Source organism: Eublepharis macularius, chromosome 2, assembly GCF_028583425.1.
Source record: "Eublepharis macularius isolate TG4126 chromosome 2, MPM_Emac_v1.0, whole genome shotgun sequence".
Lineage (NCBI taxonomy): Eukaryota > Metazoa > Chordata > Lepidosauria > Squamata > Eublepharidae > Eublepharis > Eublepharis macularius.
In genome coordinates, this window is record NC_072791.1 from 7,949,998 (window position 1) to 7,971,443 (window position 21,446).

The 21,446-nt window shown below is 46.4% G+C and overlaps 1 protein-coding gene across 1 annotated transcript in view; it reads left to right on the forward strand.

The window, feature by feature from the left end:
* Positions 1-6,352: 6,352 nt before the first annotated feature.
* The window catches only part of FRMD6 (FERM domain containing 6), a 44,095-nt gene continuing 29,001 nt past the window's right edge, over positions 6,353-21,446 (forward strand). The window contains exons 1-5 of the mRNA XM_054972452.1: positions 6,353-6,601; positions 11,871-11,961; positions 12,976-13,055; positions 16,883-16,959; positions 19,833-20,019. Of these exons, the coding sequence (XP_054828427.1) occupies positions 6,503-6,601; positions 11,871-11,961; positions 12,976-13,055; positions 16,883-16,959; positions 19,833-20,019 (534 nt within the window). The 5' untranslated portion in view covers positions 6,353-6,502. The remainder of the gene's footprint in view (positions 6,602-11,870; positions 11,962-12,975; positions 13,056-16,882; positions 16,960-19,832; positions 20,020-21,446) is intronic.

Sequence of the window (21,446 nt, forward strand, 5' to 3'; positions counted from 1 at the left end):
TTCTTGCCCGTGAAACGCAATCGTGTGTTCTCCTGCTCCGGTCTCTCAGGACAGCTGTAACACTTTTATCGGGAACACGTTGCCACGGGAAGTTTGAAAGGGAGTGAGGGAGCCCTCGCTGGTAACAATCTTCTGGGCGCTGAGCCAAAATGAAATGCAGTGAAAGAGACAGAAATTCTCGCATATTTGCATTTCATAGGGAGACCTGCGTAGCGGTGAGAGTCGACGCCGGGTCGGCATTCTGCAGTTTGGTACGTGTAAGACATATCCGGTGGTCTCCGTTTTTCATTTCTCCAAAAGCCTTTGGGTGCTTAGGGTGGCAAAGGTTTCTTTTTCATTTTTATTCTCTGCTTCCAAACTGGTTAACACAATTATTAAATGTGTCGCAACAGTGTAAATCCTTTAAAGCGCCACGATCCTCATCCTAGAAACAAATTGGACATTCTTCAGAAACCCCCAAATTAGGGGCATTGCCAGCCTCCGATATCGTGGGTACATGTTTTTAATTCGGTTTGGATTTCACACAAAACATACTTCTATTTTATCCTAAGTTTCCTGCATTTCGTAGTCCTTTGACCCCTGCTGGCTGTAAGTTTTTTGGCTCTTCTCCTCTCGCGGTAAAGATATAGAATATATAAATACAGGGACAGATGCCTTGTCCGCCTACAAGCCTCTGGTGAAGCGAGTTCTAGTCCACGGAAAACATGTAAGATGGGGATGTTCCTACAGGCTTTGATGGTTGAGGCAAACAGGCCTCCAATTCGGCCTCATATGGGGGGGGGGGCCCTGGGCCCCTCCCTGGTTTTTGCTTCTTTCATTTGCTGACCGCTAGCAGCCTCTGCAGGCCCAAAATGGCTGTATATGGGACTGTGCGTTGTGCACTACTGAGGGTGGATTTGTAAATTGTATCTGCTTTTTCATGCTACTGGCTTTATCTGTTTTATTTCATGTTTTTAAATTGATGTGATTCGTTCCGAGCCTGCTTGAGGGGAGAGCGGACTCTAAATTTAATAATAAATAAGCAAAATAACTCTGACCTGGGTAGCCCAGGTGAGTCTGATCTCGTCAGATCTCAGAAGCTAAGCAGGGTCAGCCTTGGTCAGTAATTGGATGGGAGACCTCCAAGGAAGACCAGGGTTGCAGAGGCAGGCAATGGCAAACCACCTCTGTTAGGCTCTTGCCATGAAAACCCCACCAGGGGTCGCCATCAGTCAACTATGACTTGAGGGCACTCACCACCACCAGTAAATAAAATAAAAATTAAAAACTTAGACTAGAATAAAAACTATGTAAAGGGTTAAATTGGAGACTGTATGAAATTCATGTGGTTTCCTTAGGAATCCATGGGAAGGAGAGTAGTGGTTAAGAGTGGTAGGACTCTAATCTGGAGAGCCGGGTTTGATTCCCCACTCCTCCACTTGAAGCCAGCTGGGTGACCTTGGGTCAGTCACAGCTCTCTCAGCCCCACCCACCTCACAGGGTGTTTGTTTGTTGTGGAGATAATGATAACATACTTTGTAAACCGCTCTGAATGGGCATTAAGTTGTCCTTAAGGGCAGTATATAAATCAAATGTTATTATTATAGGATTCCATAAATGAGGTGCCAGACCCCAAAAGGCCCCTATCTGCTTCCTCCCACCTGCTTCAAATGGGTTGAGATGCCATCTTGCTACTTTTTATGGAGATCCCAAAAACCATCCCACTTTGTTATGCAAGCCACTGTGAATGGACCACCATGGAAATCGAGGTTGACCCGAACCTGGAAGCAAAGCCATTTCCTTCTTCTTTTGTTCTGCTTTGATTTCCAGTGGTGGACCAGGTTCCCGGGGGGCGGGGGGGGGGAGACGGACCTCCAACGCCGAGTTCTTTTATAGATACGCAGCCTTGACTGTGGCCTGGAGGTGGAGGAATCCTTGACCGCATCATCTTAAAAATGGGAGAGATGAATGTCATTCTCAATGTATTCTTTATTTGAAAAAAAAATGCAGCGCTGCTTCCTGTTACGTCAGCCGTGCTCTGAGCTTCTTGGCCAGGGCTTCAGCCACAAGTCTGTCTAGTATTTTGTGTTCTGGGAAAGTAGCAAAATATGCTCCCTCTTTTTTCTGTTTCGAAACACGCAAGCAAATGAATCAACATCTCGTGGGCTCGAGCCAAGGAAAGCTTAAGCTTCAATAAATCTGTTAGTCTGGAAGGTGCCCCAAGCTGCCTGGTTATGTTATCTCTGGGCATTATGAGCTAATCTGGCAGTAGCCCAAGGGACTCCCAGGCCGTGTGTACGTACCAGTCAAGTATCTTTCCATCTGTCTCCTTAGGATGCTGGGGTCAACCATCCAGAAAAACACACAAGGAGGATTAAGGGCTGCAGTCCTGGGCGTGCTTATCCGGCAGTAAGGCCCCATGGGACTTTCTCCTGAGTAGACCTGCATAGGGTTGTACTGCAAGTAGTTGATGAAACTTGAGGTCCATGCTTAGCAGCACTTCGAAACTATTAGGTTTAAAAGGGGGGGCATCTTGGGAGCCGAGACTGGGGAACGTCTTTGGCCAGACCAGTGGCTGATATAGGCAAGAGAGAGGTGAGATAGAGTATTAGTGTCTTTTTGGCTTGCGCCCCCAATTGCTTTCTTTTCCTTCGGGTGTCTCGGGGTCCCATCCTCGAAATCAGCTGATGGATTGGCCAGGCGTTAAGGTTTTGAGAGGTGTGTGTGTTTGAGAGAGATCTGCAGAGGTAAATGTTAAGAGTCATCCTTGCAAACGTGGGAGAGCAAAGCAGGAATTGCACGTTCAACAGAGAGACTCCAGGTGGGAATTTGGGTCTCCTTGGAACAGCTGCAAAGTATCAGGGGAAGGACAGCTTGAAGTGAGAGGCGATACTTGACCTTTTCTCTTGAAACCATCCACAACACACACACGCACACAGATGCTTTCACCCATGATGCAGTTTATATGCCCCTGTAACCTTGGCAAGTTGCTGGGATGGAGGTTCTTGGGCAAAACGAGGATGGTGAAGGAAGGGGTAAGCCCTCCCCCTTACTCTTTTCTTTACCACTTCAAATTGCACCCACACACACAGAGACACTATTTCACAGCTGTTTGAGGAACCAAGTCTGGCACCAAAGGGGCAGCTCTGCCTTCAGGCGTTTTAGACCTGCTCCACACATGCTGCGGAATGAAGTCCTGAAGTGGAAACGTGGACTGTACCGTTTCAGACTGCAAGATGGCACATCACACTTTTTAAAAACCCTGCAAGTAGAAATCTGGCACAGGGAAACATGGCAGGGGCTAGAAACGCTCTCTGTAATGTGAGAGCTGCTGCAGTATAGCGGTTTGAGTCCTGGGAGAGCCGGGTTCAGATCCTGTGCGCACTGGGTATTTTATTTATTTAGAAAATGTGTAGGCTGCCCCTCTAGACAACTGCTAAGGAGGTAACCATGAGCCAGGTGCTCTCACGCAACAGGGCAGTTGTGCGGATAAGACGAGGAAGGGAGTGTTGTATGTACTTCCCTGAGGTCTTCAGAGGAAGGACGGGATAAAAATGTGCTAGCTTTCTGCAGGCAGGGAGTCTTGATGTGGGTGAGCCCTGAAAACCAGCACCGTCTACCTGCAGAAGGAAGCAGTCAGGTCCGTTCTTCCACTGTCTCCTGCTCTGCATGTAGGCCAAACTTCATCTGTTGGCTTGCTCTGTCTGTTTATGGGTGTTTTTCCATGTCTGAGTTTTCTGAACACAAAGAGCCCGCAGTTTAATGACCACTTCAGTAAAGCCCTTGGAATTTTCGCCGGGTGGACCACTTTGTCTTGTTTTGGAAAAAAAGAGAATTGGCTGGTCTCAGCCAGCCCAAAATAAACCAGCGATGGTGCTGTGATGGGAACCCTTTCAGCATTTCCTTTAAAGCTTCAAGACATCTTAGCAGCTTCTCCCTGGAATATGGGCATCATGTCACACACCTGGATATCTCTCTGAATGGGTATCCTTATTGGCTTGGACTGGAGTGGTTCTGGATAGAGATGGGCATGAACCCGAAATACGAACCAAAGTTCATGACGAACCAGACTGGTTCGTGGTTCACGAACCAGCGGTTCGTCAGAGCCCATTTCTGATGAACCGCCACGAACTTTAGGCTGATCAACCAGTTTCCTAGGCAACAGGGGATGGACTTCCTGCAGACCTTCTGCTGACCCGGAAGTGGCCTTCTGCTGGCCCAGAAGTGACGGTTTGCTGACCTGGATGTGATTTTTTTCACGAACCAACGAATCGGTTCATGAACCTGGGCAGGTTCGTGAAAGTTCATGGTTCGTGAAATGCAACGAACCACTAACCGCATGGTTCGGGGGTTTTTCTGGTTCATGCCCATCTCTAGTTCTGGAGGCTGGCAGTTTACAGAACTGAGGCGTTGGATCAGGCAGCTGTTCCATGCAGTGTTAAGAACGTACAGCATGCTGTCAGGAGGTGAAATTTCGATAGGAAAGATGCAGGTTTCCCGTGATCGTGAGGGAACACACACACAAAATAAAGCACTTTCCACCCACTTTCAGTGTCTTTTGCAACTGGAGTTTACTGTGTGAAAATTGTATTGGAAGCGGCTTGAAAGTGCATTAATTTAATGAGTGTGAAAGCAGCCAGAGGTAGGGAATGGGTACAGAAGTGTGGTTATTCAGGTTTTTTTTAATTCTTAAGAGTTTTTTAGAGCAAAAAGATCAAAACTAGCAAAAGGTTAGAAAAAGAAAAAGATAAAAATGTAAGACTAAAAAAAAGCAATACAATATTTTTATTTTATTTATGTTATTTATATTCCGCCTTTCTTACTGAGACTCAAGGCGGATTGCATAGTGTGAGATTAGTACAATTAGTGTCAAGAACAATGGCAGGCATTTCCATACAGTGTCAAGAACATTTCCATAAACAATGTCATGGGGTAAAAGAATATAAGTTTACAAAGATACAGTATTAGCAAGGATCCAGTATGGGGTTGAGGAATTGCTGAAACAGAACATAATCAATTCTAGGACTTGCATTGAACAACATAAAGCACAAGTAGTATATAGGAGCATATATTCAAAGCAACAGATAATATGTAAAGCAACATAATGGTGAAATCTATGGTTCCTAACTCATTAGCAAAACATCTGCGATCCCTTTCCTACAATACTGCCCTCTTAGCTGAGAAAAAAGGCCTTTTTGAATAATTCGGGTTTGCATTGTTTGTGGAAAGCCAGGAGAGTGGGGGCTGTCCTGACCTCCTCAGGCAGGCTGTTCTACAGGGCAGGGGCCACCACAGAGAAAGCCCATGTACGGGCTGCTGTTGATTTTGCCCATGTACAGGCTGGCACCTGCAAGAGACTCTGTTCGGATGAGCGAAGCTGCCGTGGAGGGACGTAGGGAGGGAGGCAGTCCCGTAGGTATGCTGGACCAAGGCCGTGAAGGGCTTTGTATGTAATAACCATTACATTGAACTGAGCTCGGTAACTGATAAAAGAGAAAGTATAAAATATAAAAATAAAAGAGAAATATAAAGAGGTAACTTCTGATTTTCTCTACAACAAATGCAAGTAAAATCACACGCTTAGCACTTACTCTGTAATTACAAAGAATAAGTCTCTCCTTTTTATATTATCCAGTTTCTTTCCCCCGCAACTTAATCATCAAATCCACTAGTCATCGGTTCATTTTTTCCCCGTTTCATGTAAAAAGTTTGTAAGGGGTCCCCAGGTAACAATAAATGTAGATAATGTCTTTTCTCTAATCGAAGAAGTAAGTTTAGCTTCTTTCTCTAGTGCTTCACTGGTATATATTTGTCAAGAACTTCATGGGCGAAGTTTTCCAGTAAAAAGTTTCAACTTAAAAAAAAAAAGTTTAGCCATCTCTGCTAGTTCCATCATCTTCACCCACCATTCCTCTGTTGTTGGTAGTGTAGAACTTTTCCATTTTTGTGCATACAATAATCTCGCTGCCGTTGTCATATATAAAAATAAAGTTCCGTGATTTTATTCTAGCTGTCTGTCCATTAGTCCCCCAAAAGTGTGGTTGTTCCCAGAAGTAAGGAGAGGTGGGTAAAGGGTGACTGAATCCCCAATTATTTGGAGGCTTAAAATGGGGAGACTGAAAGTGACTTGCAAAACAAAAAGTCGCTGTATGGACATGGATGCCATTCTTATTGCAGAACAAGCACAGTGGGGGAGCAACAAAACATAGCTAATGGGGGGGGGGTCTCCCTGGGTGGTCCCATTTCCTTCCCGGGAGCTGCACCTGGGTCATTCTCTCTTCTTGCACAGCTTCCGTGCAATACAACAGCGCGGCATTCTCAGTCCACGTCATCTAATGTTTTTCTGTGCCTCTCATCTTTTTTGCAGTGATGGCACCTATGGGGGGAGACACCGAGATGCCCCACCTCCTGTGACGCGGGTGATGAAGGGAAGCTGCCGGCCGCTGAGCACTGAGTTCCTGAGGTTCCCACGTGGTCTTGGAGCGGCTCACTGAACAACTCACGGGGGAAGGCCCGGAACACGATGAACAAACTGAACTTCCATAATAACAGAGTCATGCAAGACCGCCGCAGCGTCTGTATTTTCCTCCCCAACGACGACTCCCTCAATATCATTATTAACGTGAGTGGGCTGGCACAAAGTTTTACCCTTTTTACAGAGCCCCTCTGCCCCCCATCTTTCTTTTGGAAGCCGAGATAAATGGGCCTTCGGAGGGTCCAATGATATCAAGAAGGTTCCCTTGCGGGAAGTGCTTGGATTCTTTTGAGCGTTACCCTTCTCAGCTATTCAGGACTGAGCAGAAATTTTTATATTCTGCAAAAAAAAAAAAAAAAATTCAGACCCTCCATAAAAACTAGAAGCTTTATTTAAAAAAAAAAAAAGACAGATTTGCCAGGTACAGAACTTTCTCTTCAGTGCTAAGTCTCTTTGCCGGCAAAGAGGAGCAGAGGGTGAAAGAGAAAAGTGAAGTGTTGGTTGCTTGACTGTTCCGTGGGGTAACTATGTTGGTCTGTTGTGGCAAAATAAATCAGGAGTCCGGCAGCTCCTTTAAAGACTAACCGCATTTATTCCAACCTGAGCTTCTGTGAGTCGCAGATCACTTCTTCGGTTGCTGTGGCAATCAGAAAAAAATCCCTTTCTCTCTCCTCCTCCATCAGCCCTCCATAATGCAGGTTTTCAGAAATGCTTTCGGAAAAGTTTTGCCTCCTTGCCTCCTATTCTCTAGTGCACGATTCCCTAGCATGGTGCTTGTGGGCACCGTGGTGTCTGCCAGTACTTCTCTTGGCGTCCACCAAGCTTTTCAGAAAACGGGTACGGCCATTGTAAGGCAAGACTTGTTATTTGTTGCCCTCATTCAAACGAAAGGGTTTTCGAGAGGGGGATCGAGAGGAGGCACCTGGCTTTAACGGTCATTTTGAATTTGGTTCCGCCTTCTGTGGCAGCCATTTTGGGTAGAAAAGAGCAGGAGTCCAGCAGCACCTATAAGACTAACAAAATTTGTGGCAGGATATGAGCTTTCGAGAGTCACAGCTCACCTCTTCAGATACTCTGAATATATATAGCTCTGAAGGAATGAGCTGTGACTCACAAAAGCTCATACCCTACCACAAATTTAGTCTTATAGGTGCTACTGGACTTTTGCTCTTTTCTACTGCTACAGACAGACTAACACGGCTATAGGTCTTGACCCACACCCTTTCAGAATTTGAAAGGTGCCCACACACTCAGAAAGATTGCGGACCCCTGCCCAGTGAAATGTTTGCTTCCAAAACTTTGAGGACTCTTGTGTGATTGGGAGGTAGAAATATGGCTTGCTTAAAATGATGGGAAAGCAATCAGCCAAGCTCTCAAAGGCTCAGCAAAATCTTTAAAAATCATAAGAACGTAAGAGAAGCCATGTTGGATCGGGCCAATGGCCCATCCAGTCCAATGCTCTGTGTCACACAGTGGCCAAAAAACCAGGTGTCCTCAGGAGGTCTGCCCGTGGGGAAGGGACACTAGAAGCCATCCCACTGATTGCCTCCCCAAACACCAAGAATACAGAGCATCACTGCCCTAGACCTTGTGGCTAAGAGCCACTGAGGGACCTCTGCTCCATATGTTTATCCCGTCCCCTCTCGAAGCTGTCTATGCTTGAAGCTGCCACCACCTCCTGTGGCAGTGAGTTCCATGTGTTAATCACCCTTTGGGTGAAGAAGTACTTTCTTTTATCTGTTCTAACCCGACTGCTCAGCAATTTCATTGAGTTTCCACGAGTTCTTGTATTGTGAGAAAGGGAGAAAAATACTTCTTTCTCTGCCTTCTCTATCCCATGCATCATCTTGTAAACCTCTGTCACTGTCTCTGAAAAGACAGGAGTGAAATAGATCAGCAGAACTCCCCTGGCTAGGGGTGGGAGGATATTCCATACCTCTGGGGAGCCACCACAAAGAATGCCCTGTTCCTAGTTGACATCACTCAAGTGTGTGTGAAACAGAGTACTGATGCTTCATTGGCTGATATGACATCTTGGACCTTCCGAGAAAGCATGCATGCAGGCAGCTGAAGGTCAAAAACTGCCTCTGGAAATGAGCCCAGCACCAAGCTAGGTGCTGCTGCAATGTTTCCGAACATGCAGAATGTGGCCTTAGGATAATTTTTAGGACCTGTTCTGATGGAAGCACCAAGCCATTAGCAGTCGGAAAAATGGAAGGAGGTGGCAGATTGTATCCTTGCTGCTCTCTGGAAAGCTCCTTTTCTCTCAGTGTTGAGCTGGGATTTGCTTTTGGAAACAGCAGTTGTTAAATATAATAGATTTGTTGTCGAGTGCCGCATCAAACACTCTTTCCTCTTGCCCCTCTGGCAGGTCAGTAACTTATTAAGAAGCTCCCTTTGAAAAATATTTTCCTTCCTATTGTCTCTTTGGAGATGCCATTTATTTTCTCCCTCTCTTAGCGGCCGGATCATCTTAACAGCTGCTGACGCTGCTGTTTCTTCTACTTAAGTGTCGGTTGGTGTCTTCGTGACAAGGAAAAACGCTTTTTCCAGTACCAAGAGCAGCCCTGGATATTACACTAAGGCGGTGGATTTGCTTGTCTTCTTTGCATGTCGTTAGCATAATTGGTCCGAGAGTCAGCAGATGAGAGGGGGCCTGGCAGCGGTGAGAATGTGCCATCACTCTTCCCCTCGGTACTTCTAATATCTTCGGCCCCGAGTAGATGTGACAGACATTCCTAGGCTTAGCCCAGAGATGCAACTCCATTTTAAAAAGTGAGTTCCCAGTCGGGAATGCCTTCAAACTGCGCCACGGACGACTGATAAGATTGTGTTTTCCCTTCCCAAAATGGTGCCAAAGGGGCATAGTTTGCCCTCCCGCCCCTGCCCTGCGGTACCATTTTTTTAGATACGTTATAACTTTATTTAAAAGAAAAAACAATAGAAAGCGCATAAAGAATCTTAAACAGAGTGCAGAATAATAGATTTAAGCTACAACAAAGAATATATGCGAAATATTTAACGACACAACGAAATTTCGTAATATTATTCCTCTCCCTCTCCTTAGTTATTTATACCCAAAATTTTATACTCATATTCAGTCATATACCTCACATTTTGTACTGAACATTTTTGAGATCTTGATTTTATAAGTGCTATATATCCTTGTATTGTCAAAGGCTTTCACGGCCGGAGAACGATGGTTGTTGTGGGTTTTCCGGGCTGTATTGCCGTGGTCTTGGCATTGTAGTTCCTGACGTTTCGCCAGCAGCTGTGGCTGGCATCTTCAGAGGTGTAGCACCAAAAGACAGAGATCTCTCAGTGTCACAGTCTGTCTTTCAGAGGTGTAGCACCAAAAGACAGAGATCTCTCAGTGTCACAGTCTGTCTTTTGGTGCTACACCTCTGAAGATGCCAGCCACAGCTGCTGGCGAAACGTCAGGAACTACAATGCCAAGACCACGGCAATACAGCCCGGAAAACCCACAACAACCAGCTATATATCCTTATTAACTATTCATAGTTTCACTTAATTTCCAGCTACATAATCAAAGAAATCTCTCCATTTTTCCTGGAATTCCTGTGTGGCGTCTTGTGCATATAAGAAGTTAACTTAGCCATAGAGGCATATTCATACAATTTATTCGTCCATTCAGTCACATCTTGACTAGATTCTTTCTTCCATTTTATGCTGCGGTACCATTTTGTGGAGGAAAAACAGTATGTGGGGGGAGGTGGGATCTCCTCCTAGCCCCACGTTATGTTATTTCTTATTTATTTTATTTAATTATTTAATTTGATTTATATTCTGCCCTCCCCGCAATAGCAGGCTCAGGGCGGATTACATACAATATAAAACACACACACACACACACACTTTAAAACTTTATAACTTATAATACTTTATAAGTATTATAAATATTTAAAACAATGTGTTGATCCTAACCAGAATCAAGCCCCTGCAGGCAGGTTTAAAGGAATTCCTGGCTGGGAACTTGATTTTTAAAATGACGGCATGAACCCAGGGCCACCCATCATGTCTTGCTGGGCACTTAGTCCTGCGTGGTTCAGAGTCCTGAACTGAGGGCCTGAAGATTGCAAGATAATGAAATAAATGAAGGAGGGAACACGGCTCAGTGGAAGATCCTTTGCTTTGCACGCAGAAGGTCCCCGGTTCAATCCCCGACATCTCCAGAAAAGAGGGATCGAGTAGTAGGTGATAGGGAAAACCTCTGTTTAATGATAATGATAATGATAATGATATAATAATAATAATAATAATATAATAATAATAATAACCCCCACTGGACAGGACTGTAATGGAGGTAGGGAAAGGAATGTTTGCTTGCCCTGACTGCTTTTGAGGCAACATAAAAACAGAACAATAACAACAACAATAACATTTGATTTATATATCACCCTTCAGGACAACTTAACACCCACTCAGAGTGGTTTACAAACTATGTCATTATTATCCCCACAACAATCACCCTGTGAGTGCCAGGCTATGGCACATAGATCCCTGTACCACTGCAACGAGAAATCCAGGCTCTTGGTTAAATGGCTTTATTCAGAAATCAGATCATTTCCGCAGGTATGTCCATAGGGTTACTCAGAAGCAAGGTAAGCGTCTAAGCAGTAAGAATAGGTTGAGAGGAATAGTGACCTGTGGGAAAACCCTTTCTCTTAACCCACACGTTTGCTCCTCCCCTTCTAGGAAGCAAAGAGGAAATTGACAAACCCTCTGAGCAGCCATCTCCCTGGCTCTGTAGAGAGGGGAAATTGACAAAGCCTTCCGATCTCTTTTAAAACTCAGCTTCCCAGCTAACATTGCGACTCCCTTCACGTGCTCCTCCTCGAATAATTCGTCTCTTGTAGCTTGGCTCACAGAGTGTTAGTATTGAACTTGTAAAGCCCTGAATAGATTGGGGGTTGGGATACTTAGAAGACCCCCCACCCCAACAACCAGCCTGGGGTTTGAGGTCATTCTCCAGAACCTTTCGTTTGTTGACACGTACAGTAAGGCACTTTAAGTGGTGGCCCCCTCTGGTTTACCCAACTCCCTGCCCCGGACAGTTGGTCATGCCCCCTCGTTTGTTCGCAAACTTTGCCGCTCTTGGCTTATTTTCCTTGCTGTTGTCTTTTCGTTGGCGATTTTATTGAGGAGTGTTTAATTGGTGTTGTTTGCCACCTCCAGGGTTGATCTTGCTCAGCAGGAAGCTGAGACGTAAACGGTGTTTAGTCAATGATCCGGCAAGACTGATCAATCGCAGTCAACCCCGGCTGTTGCAGATGCCAGAGGAAACTGGGATGGCCCCGAGCTCAGGCATCTTTTCTGTACAGCCTCTGCAGAATTATTCTTACTGCCCTAGAATAGTCCTGCTCATTTCTTTTCTGCTTTCCTCTCCGCTCTGCAGGTTAAAATCCTGTGCCACGAGCTGCTCGTTCAGGTGTGCGACCTGCTCCGTCTGAAAGACTGTCACCTCTTTGGACTCAGCGTCATACAGAGTAAGGTGTTGGGGTTTGTGTTTTAAGTGTTCTGTGTCTGTGCGGGTGCCTTTGAAGGCCGGTTTGCAAACGGTAGTCTGAGCTGAAAGGGGAGGAAGAAGAGTTTGAACGGGAGACGGGAGGGTTCGCCCATAGGCCACTCCGGGCAATGTTCTGCGAACTTCAGGTGTTGCATTCAGAAGCAACCAGGTAAGAGCTGAGAGATCCTTTTTAAAAGGAGTTAATGATAAATCCCTGACTTGGATGGCCAAGGCTAGCCCGATCTCGTCAGATCTCAGAAGCTAAACAGGGTTGGCGCTGATGAGGATGGGAGAGACCAGGGTCGCTACGCAGAGGCAGACACTGGCAAACCAACTCCAAATGTCTCTTGCCGTCTTCTGGGGTCACCAGAAGTTGGCTGCAATTGACACATACAATGGTTCACAATACGTTAGAGAAATACAGGCATTTTCTAAGCCTCGCTTTTCAGCTTTTTGCATCCGGAGCCACATGAGAAAGCAAGTGTTGATCGAATGGTTAGGGCGTTAGGCTAGAATCTGGGGACCCAAGTTCGAATCCCCACTTTCCCATGCAAGCTGGCTGGGGGACCTTATGCCAGTCACAAACTCTCAGCCTAACCTGCCTCGTAGATTTATGAGGATAAAACGGAGGAGAGAGAACGACAAAAGCCGTTCTGCGTCCCCCTTGGAGAGGAAGGCCAGGTACAAATGAAGTACGCGGGCAAATAAATAAACGTGCAGTTTTTGTAAGGGACAGACATTTATTTTCAGAGCGGACAAGAACGTGCTAAGTGATTCAATTATAAATATTTAAAATTGCATACTAATTTGCAGGGTGGGGGAGCCTCTGTGGCATTTACGTTCGCAGCAGAAACCGTCAGGCACATTTGCAAACGTGGCTTTGAAAGGGAATTGCACCCAGAGCGCGTCATTGTTTACTGGGTTTCAAAAGAACGGCAGGCAACCCTTTGCCGCAACCCGCAACCTAATCGACTCCTGTTTGTTTGTCCGGCAGACAATGAGCATGTGTACATGGAATTGTCCCAGAAGCTCTACAAATACTGTCCGAAAGAGTGGAAGAAGGAAGCAAGCAAGGTAGGAGCGAGGTTGCTGGGGGAGGGGGGTCCCTTAAAGCTTCTCCTTTCTGGTTCACAGAGGAGAAAGTCCATCAGAGGCTACTAGCCATGGTAACTAAATGGAACCTCCACATTCGGAGGCAGTCAACCTGTGAACCCCACTGCCAGGAGACAATGTCAGGGGAAGGTCTCGGGCTCTATGCCCTGTCGTTGGCCCTCCAGAGTAACTGGTTGGCCACTATGTGAGATAAGACTAGATGGACTGCTGGCCTGAACCAGCAGGGCTGTGGTTGAGTGTTTGGGCTGTGAATCAGCACCCTGCTGGTTCGAATTCCACTACTGCCGTGAACTCAGAAGGCGGCGTTGGGTAAGCCACTCCCCTCAGCCCAGTTCCCCAGCTATATTGTGGGGATAACGATAACATGGACTTTGTTCGCCACTCTGAGTGGGGCCCTAATCTGTCTGGAAGAGGGGTATATAAGCGCAGTTGTTACCATCATCAGCTTCTTCTTCTTATAGGCCAGGAAGACTGAAAGTAGAGGGAAGCTGCCAGCTCGTTGGCTTTAGTGTGGCTACTTTCTACTTCAGAAGGTGGACCCAGATGAGTTCAGCAAGGTGATGGGTGAGGGCTGTGGTTTGGGGCCTTTTCAGGGTTGAGGCTTACCGAGCAGGGGACCTATTCAGAGCAACAACAAAAAAAAAGGATAGTAAGCTGTGTGCCAGGAAGAGTAACAACCAGAGTCAAGACTTCCCTGGTGTTAAGGCTAGGGTTGTGGTTCAGCACACCAGATCAGAAGTGAGGAACGAGCCACAGCTTGGAGCCATGCAGGAATCTTCTCTGGCAATGAGTGACTTCTCCTCGCCGTCCTGTTTCTTCTCAGAGTGAGCCAAAAAAAAGAGGCGGAGGCCATGGTCTCTACACAAACAGCAGGGCCTTCTAAAAAGTAGTTGCTCTCTAGGACCTTAGAATCCAGGACGTAGAGTGCCGTGGCCTACTTTAAAGTCTTGACCCATAGAGTCTCTCTACATGAGACATCTGACACGTGAAGAACACGTGTTGGGAGATGCAATGTTAGCTGGGAAGGGTAGACAGAGCCGGCGGCGGGGCAAAGGCTTTGCTATACACTGGAGCTGTGTGAAAGGGCTGTGAAGTGCCAGAAGGGAAACACCAGCCCATTCTAACCTCTCCAGGTCCAAGCCTGGCTCTGGAAGGCAGCTCCGGCCCATTTCCATTCCTCGCTGCCCTCTGGTTGCCATCCCACAGTTTTAGAATGGAACCTTCTGGGAGGCAAAGATGAAATTGACCAACCCTCTGAGGAGCGATCTCTGCCGGCTCTGTCTTTTTAAACTACGCTTCCCAGCTAACATTGCATCTCCCTACACTTAACGAACAGTCACCAAGGTGTCTCACATAGAGAGACTCTTAGTGGAAGCCCTTTGGGTTACAGGAGGCGGGGTGCCATGTGCTTGAGAGATGGACATGCCAGTGGTGGTACTGAGGCTGTCCCATGAGTCTAGAATGCTGTCTGAGACTTCATGGAAGGGGGCGCTATAGCTTGGTGGCAGAGCACATACTTTGTGTAGCAAGCAAGCACCACGTGCAGGTTGTTCATGTAGCCATGGCAGTTTGTGTGTTGTGTCCAGTCGAGATTCTCGCATGAGGGCAGCCAGGCCTGAAGTCCGGCAGTGCCCCTCCCATCCAAAGCAGTGATATTGCAGGCTTCTGTATGAACTGGCCTTTGGTTTATTTCAAAAGCAGGGCTTGGAGAACGCACCACACCCCAGGATTAAGCCACAGTGAATTAAACCACAAGGAACTTGAGCTTTCCCTCAGTCTTTGAAAGCTCCATCAGGCCTGAGAAGGAAGGTTCTGCCTTGAAGCAGAGGAGACGTAATTAAAAGTTAAATCATCTGTAGACGGTTACTGGGTTCTTTTTATTTATTTATTTTTCAAAAGTGAGCTCTTCTTCCCCTCTCTAAGAGGAGGTAATCAGAAGCCCTGAACGGCTTAGTGATTTAATGCCAGACGTTTCAGAAATATATGGCATTGTTAGCCTGCCTGAGGCTGCCTCGGTGTTGAAACTTGAGCCCTCCCCAAGATAAATGACAGACTTGCGGGGGACGTCTCGGAAAATTACCTTTAAGGACCTCGGGGGAATCGGCCTTGCCCCCCCCCGCTGGCCTCCTGCCACCCTCTCCAGACAGTAGAGTTTCGCGTGGAAACAGCAAAAGGTCACGGGTAGTTTGTCTCCAAACAAAAAGGGCGTTGACGGCGAGGGAATCTGAAGTGAATTGAAAACTGCGGTGACCCTCTGAGCTCCTATACAAGTGTGTGCCCCCGACAGTTTGAACAAGCCTGCTTGATCTTTCACCCACACCTCCACAACACCCCCAGCCCCTAAATTACTCTTCTTGTAAACGGTGCTCATTTCTTCCAGCAATGGAAGAGCATTAGAAAGAAATCCATCTAGTCCAGCATGCCGTTTCTCACTGCAGCCATCCAGGGGGGGGGGGGGATTCACGAGATCAGTGTCTGGCCCTCAGAAGTTCACTGCTTCTGCACATGGGGGTTTTAGGCTTGCCAACTTCCAGGTGAAATCAAAAAGAGTCCAGTAGCACCTTTAAGACTAACCAATTTTATTGTAGCATAAGCAAATTTGACCAGTTCGGATCATGCATCTGATGAAGAGAACTTGATTCTCGAAAGCTTATGCTACAATAAAATTGGTTAGTCTTAAAGGTGCTACTGGACTCTTTTTGATTTTGCTACTACAGACTAACACAGCTAACTCCTCTGGATCTACAACTTCCAGGTGGGAACTCAAAAAGAGAGAAACGTGGCAAATAGCACAAGAAAAGCAAAATTACCCACGTCTGGCTTACTAACACCAATAAATCTATAATACAACCAATGTCAAGCCTCACAGTGGTATAAAGCAATTCACACAGAAGTACAAGGGTTAATATACAATTTCTTCAGTTTTAATTATTGCAAACCCTACTCATAGGCAGAAAACCATTCATACCAGTGCTAACATGGAAGTTCTATGCCAATAAATAAAGTGCAAGGTGTCTAAAGTGCTACTCATATATTCATATATTGCACAGAAAAAATAAAGTGCAAATGCATCAAGAGCACCATACACACAAGTCCACTCAGCTATTGTAGTTTCCACAGCACCGTGTATCCGCTTTGTAGGTAAGAATTATTCAATGTCAGTTTCCTCACAGATGGCTGTAGTTCATTCAGAATAATATTTTTTCTGATGAAATGACTTGGTAGTAATTCCTCTTGGTAGTAATTCCTCTAACGGGTTGTCTAGATCCCAATTGCCTGTTTCAAATCATCTTTTTCAAAGAGTACAGTCCGTATTCTCTTCAACCAATGCTTTCTTCAAAATTAATCCTCATGGGTATCTCATAGCATAGCCTTTCTTTGTAGCTAGCCTGTGAAAAGAAAGGCTATGCTATGAGATACCCGTGAGGATTAATTTTGAAGAAAGCATTGGTTGAAGAGAATACGGACGGTACTCTTTGAAAAAGATGATTTGAAACGGCAATTGGGATCTAGACAACCCGTTACACCCTCACAGGGTGTTTTGTTGTGGGGATAATAATAACATACTTCATAAACCGCTCTGAGTGGGCATTAAGTTGTCCTAAAGGGCGGTATATAAATCAGATGTTGTTGTTGTTGTTATTGTTATCTCCGCTTTTTACTGCTTCTCTTGTCGGCGTGTTAAGAGGAAGGGAAAAACCTTCTCTCCAGATGCCGCCTTCTAAATGAGCTGTTTCCCCTCTTGCCCTTATTGAAGCTGAAACATTTCTTGGGTCTTTGGCTTACAGGGAATTGACCAGTTTGGTCCCCCGATGATTATTCACTTCCGCGTGCAGTATTACGTGGAAAACGGCCGGCTGATCAGGTAAGCAGGGAGGAGACGGGGACGTTTGGCACAAGTATTTGAGGCGAGGGGAGGGGGGCCAAGTTTGTTATTTCCCCCAAAACCTTCTATAGCAAGTGACAGGTCCAATGGCTATCCTTGATGTGATTTAAATCCGCTTACTTAAATTAGAGCCAGATCACCTTCGAGTGCGGCCTGTTCCATGAGCTCAGCTTTCACCGCCCCTGCCTGAGCCTGCACCACGGCATCGGGGCTGAAAAGTCCTGGGTTTGGGGAGATGGGGAGAGATCCAACAGGAATGGGCCGGTGGACACCAGTAGGTTGGAATGGGCCAGCAGACCCCTGGGTCAGCCATGATGGCATAAGGCCGCAGTTTCCATGTAGTGACCTCTTCCAATATGAATCCCACTCCGCTGTCTTAAGTTGACCATCCTAGAGGAAATAAACTTCTAAGGTAGAAAGAGTGTGGCTTGGCGGGTGCAAGTGTGCTGTAGCACTGTGGTTAAGTGGTTCGGCTGCAAATCAGCACTGTACGGGTTCGAATCCCACTACTCAAATGGGAGGGCTGTATTGTAGGGAGGGGGTCTCAGATGCTTCACTAACGAGTTGGGGATCATAGACTTCATCACTATTTTTGCCTTATATATTATCTGCTGCTTTAAATATGTACTACTATGTACCACCAGTGCTCCATGTTGACTAATGCTAGTCCTAGAATTGATTATGTTTTGCTCCAGTATTTTTTCTACTCTGTCTTGGATCCTTGCTAATGCTATGTCTTTTAAACTTGTATCTGTTTACTTTATGGTATTGTATTGAAATGTACTTGATACTGATTGTATTAACCTCATACTGTGTAATCCGCCTTGAGTCTCAGTGAGAAAGGCGGACTATAAATGACGTAAATAAATAAATAAAAATAAAATACTGCCCTGAGCTCTGCAGGTGGCCTTGAGTCAGCCACTCCTCTCAGCTGTATTGTGGGGATAATAATAACACCAACTTGTTCACCGCTTTGGGTGGGGCACTAATCTGTCTAGAAGAGCGGTATATAAGCACAATTATTTATCATCATTATCATCATCATCATCACCATCATCATCATCATCATCATCATCATTATTATTATTACCAGCTGCTCCATATCTTGCACACCAAGCAGTTGAGCTTTGCTGGATAGAGGAGGCGGGAGTACGATTTTAAAATGACTTGGCTTAGGCATGCATTCGAATGCCCTTCTCCACCCACATTTCTGGCACAACTCATTAGGCATGTAAATATGTTGAGCTTTCAGTGGTCAGGGTGCTTCTCACCACACTGCTGTGCTGTGAATCCTTACAACAGCCCTGCAGGGTAGACCCGAACTGTTACACCCATATTGCAGATGTGCCGGAGGGGACGGTGAAGCTCAGAATCCGTGGCTTTGCCTAAGATCGCTTAGTGAGTTTGTAGGAGAGGTGGGGTTTGCAGTTGTGGACCTCCCAGATGGCAGCTCTTTTGTGCCCCAGTTTCCTGCTACTGGTGATTGGGTACCAGCATGCCTGTTAGAAAGCTGGCAGGCGAGGGAATTGCCTGCTGCAAGGTATTCAGTCTAGATTGGGCCAGCACTCTAGCCCGCACGAGACGAGTATGCTCGTCTCTTTCACTTGGGATCCCTCCTTCCATGACTCTTCCATTGTACGTGAGTTCTTTTACAGTCCCTAACCACAGGCATGCTTTTACACTCACTAGACTAAACTCCTTCCCCACTGTAGACCTGAAGGAGCATGTTGCCATAACTCCATATTAAGATCGTTTATGTGACTGCGTGATCAGTGTAATAGGGACACTGGACCACCTTATATTATTCTGCCACCAGTGGGAAGCCCCCACGTCCCAGTGGATTGTTCCTGCATTACTTAAACATCAGCTTCCCCTGGAATCATGGGTAATAGCCCCACTGTTGGCAGAGTCTGACCCAGAATTTACGTGTTATGGAGCAAAATACCTAACAATAGGAAACTCCCTTAAACTACACTGAAGCGGTACTTGCATTACCTAGAAATGAAAAGAGCCAGTTTGGTGTAGCGGTTAAGAACGGCAGGACTCTAATCTGGAGAGCCGGGTTTGATTCCCCACTCCTCCACTTGAAGCCAGCTGGGTGACCTTGGCTCACTGACAGCTCTCTCAGAGCTCTCTCAGTCCCACCCACCTCACAGGGTGATTGTTGTTGTGGGGATAATAATAACATACTTTGTAAACCACTCTGAGTGGGCATTAAGTTGTCCTGAAGGGCGGTATATAAATCGAATGTTGTTGTTGTTAAAAGAGAAGCCTGTATTTATATCTCCCTACCCTGTTTTATACATATTCAATGCATTGGTTTTAAAAATTCTTATATATTGATATATTTTATTCCGAACAAATATTTTAGGTAATTTATATATTATCTCCGCTTTTATACCTTATTTTAAGGTGATAGATCCAGAGGAGTTAGCCGTGTTAGTCTGTAGTAGCAAAATCAAAAAGAGTCCAGTAGCACCTTTAAGACTAACCAATTTTATTGTAGCATAAGCTTTCGAGAATCACAGTTCTCTTCGTCTGACGAAGAGAACTGTGATTCTCGAAAGCTTATGCTACAATAGAACTGGTTAGTCTTAAAGGTGCTACTGGACTCTTTTTGATTTTGATTCTTATTTAAGGTGGTGATTTATGATTCTGTATGCATGCACTGTTGTAGATTGTTTTAAACTGTGGATATGTCTGTCATAAGTTCTGTGCTTGAGACCTTGGGTCAAATGAGCCAACATAAAGGAAAGCTCGCTGCAGGCCAGAGTTTTCTCCAAGGCCTCTGATTTTCTGCCTACTCTGCTCTCTACCCTGACTGTGTCTTTTTTTCTCTCTCCATCTTCCAGTGACAGAACAGCCCGCTACTATTATTACTGGCACCTGCGGAAGCAAGTCCTGCGTTCCCAGTGCGTGCTGCGCGAAGAGGCCTATTTCTTGCTGGCAGCTTTTGCGCTGCAGGCTGACCTGGGCAACTTCAAAAGGAACAAGCACTACGGGAAATACTTCGAGCCTGAATCGTACTTCCCTGCCTGGGTAGGGGCACCTTCTACTGCCTTGTTTGGGGTCCTTTTATTAAATGCTTTGAGCCACGCTGCCAACCTGGGTCTCTGCAGGGGCGAGGCTGGGCCATTCCATGCAGCGGGCATCAGATTTGCACTGGCATGAATGTGTTTTTCTGTGCCCTGGTGGAAAATGCAGTGAAAGATGACGGGGCTTTCCAACTTGGCCAGAATCGAGTTGTTGTTTTCCCAAGTGTGGCCACAGCTCATTCTCCGCCCTCCCTTGCAGGGCGGAGGGTTTGTGGGTTTGTCCGTTTTTCGTGTTTATGTTTTGACCTCACGGGCCTTGATGACGCAGGGCGCCCTTCCAAAGCGTTATGGCGAGCTTGCTATGCCGTGGGCAAGGAAGGCGGTGGGGTCTCATCCAGCTGGCTGCCTGGTGGCGAGATGAAGTCAAGCTCCGTAGCGGCCCAGCAGAAGAGCCAAAGAATCCGCTCTGCAGCTTGGCACGGCCTCGTTTGCAAACCAGCTTTTTAATCTTTTTAACATCAGGAGGCCGCTCTGCTTTGCTTCGGTCGTTTCCCACCTGCCGCGGGATCCCAGCATGCTGCTAAGGCTTGTGGGAAATCCTTCAAGGATGCTTGCTCAGAGCACATGTCATTCCCTTTTTTTCTCCCTGCTGGAGGGAAGGGAACATGGGTGTCAGGTGTGGCGGTCGCTTTTCCGAGAGGCTCGTCTGCTTTGACGGAGGACCCTCAAGAGCCCCTCAGACTCAGTCTGCAAACCATTGGACAACTATTCCAGGCAAACTAGCCTTGTGAGTAAGTTGCCCTTGGCTTTTCGGGGGCCAGTTGGCCTCTGGCTGGAAATCTGCAGATCAGGTGCCGAGCCATGTTCAAGAGAGGGTGGGGCCGGAATCACCACCTCTTCCTGTTTTGAATGTCCTCGGATGAAGAGAAGAAGGCCTCGAGCGCCAGCCCAACAGGCGAGGACCTTGCCTTCCCTCTCCGAGCACTCCCTTCTCTGGAATTTGCATGCCTTCAAAGCTGAGCTGCCAGGTTATCAAACTGTGTTGTTCCTTTTATGATCTTATCCTGCTCAGTATGAATTTAGGCAGATCGGGAGAGGGAGGGCAGGAAGGGATAAACCGGTGCTAGGCTTTCGTGGCCCTTTCTTATATGGCCAGCATAATGCGGATCGCCACTTTGGGATCAGGAAGGAATTTTCTTCCAGGACAGATTGGCTGGGAATCCTGGAGGTTTTTTGCCTTCCTCTGGGCACAGAGCAGAGTTCACTGGGGCAGTGAGCGGGGGAGATAGCTGTGAATTTCCTGCGTTGTGCAGGGGGGTGGACTAGATGACACTTGGGGTCCCTTCCAGCTCTGTGTTTCCTCCAAGGAGCATTCTCCCCTCCTCCACTGTAGCCTCACAACAGCCCTATAAGGTGAGTTGGTTTTATGTA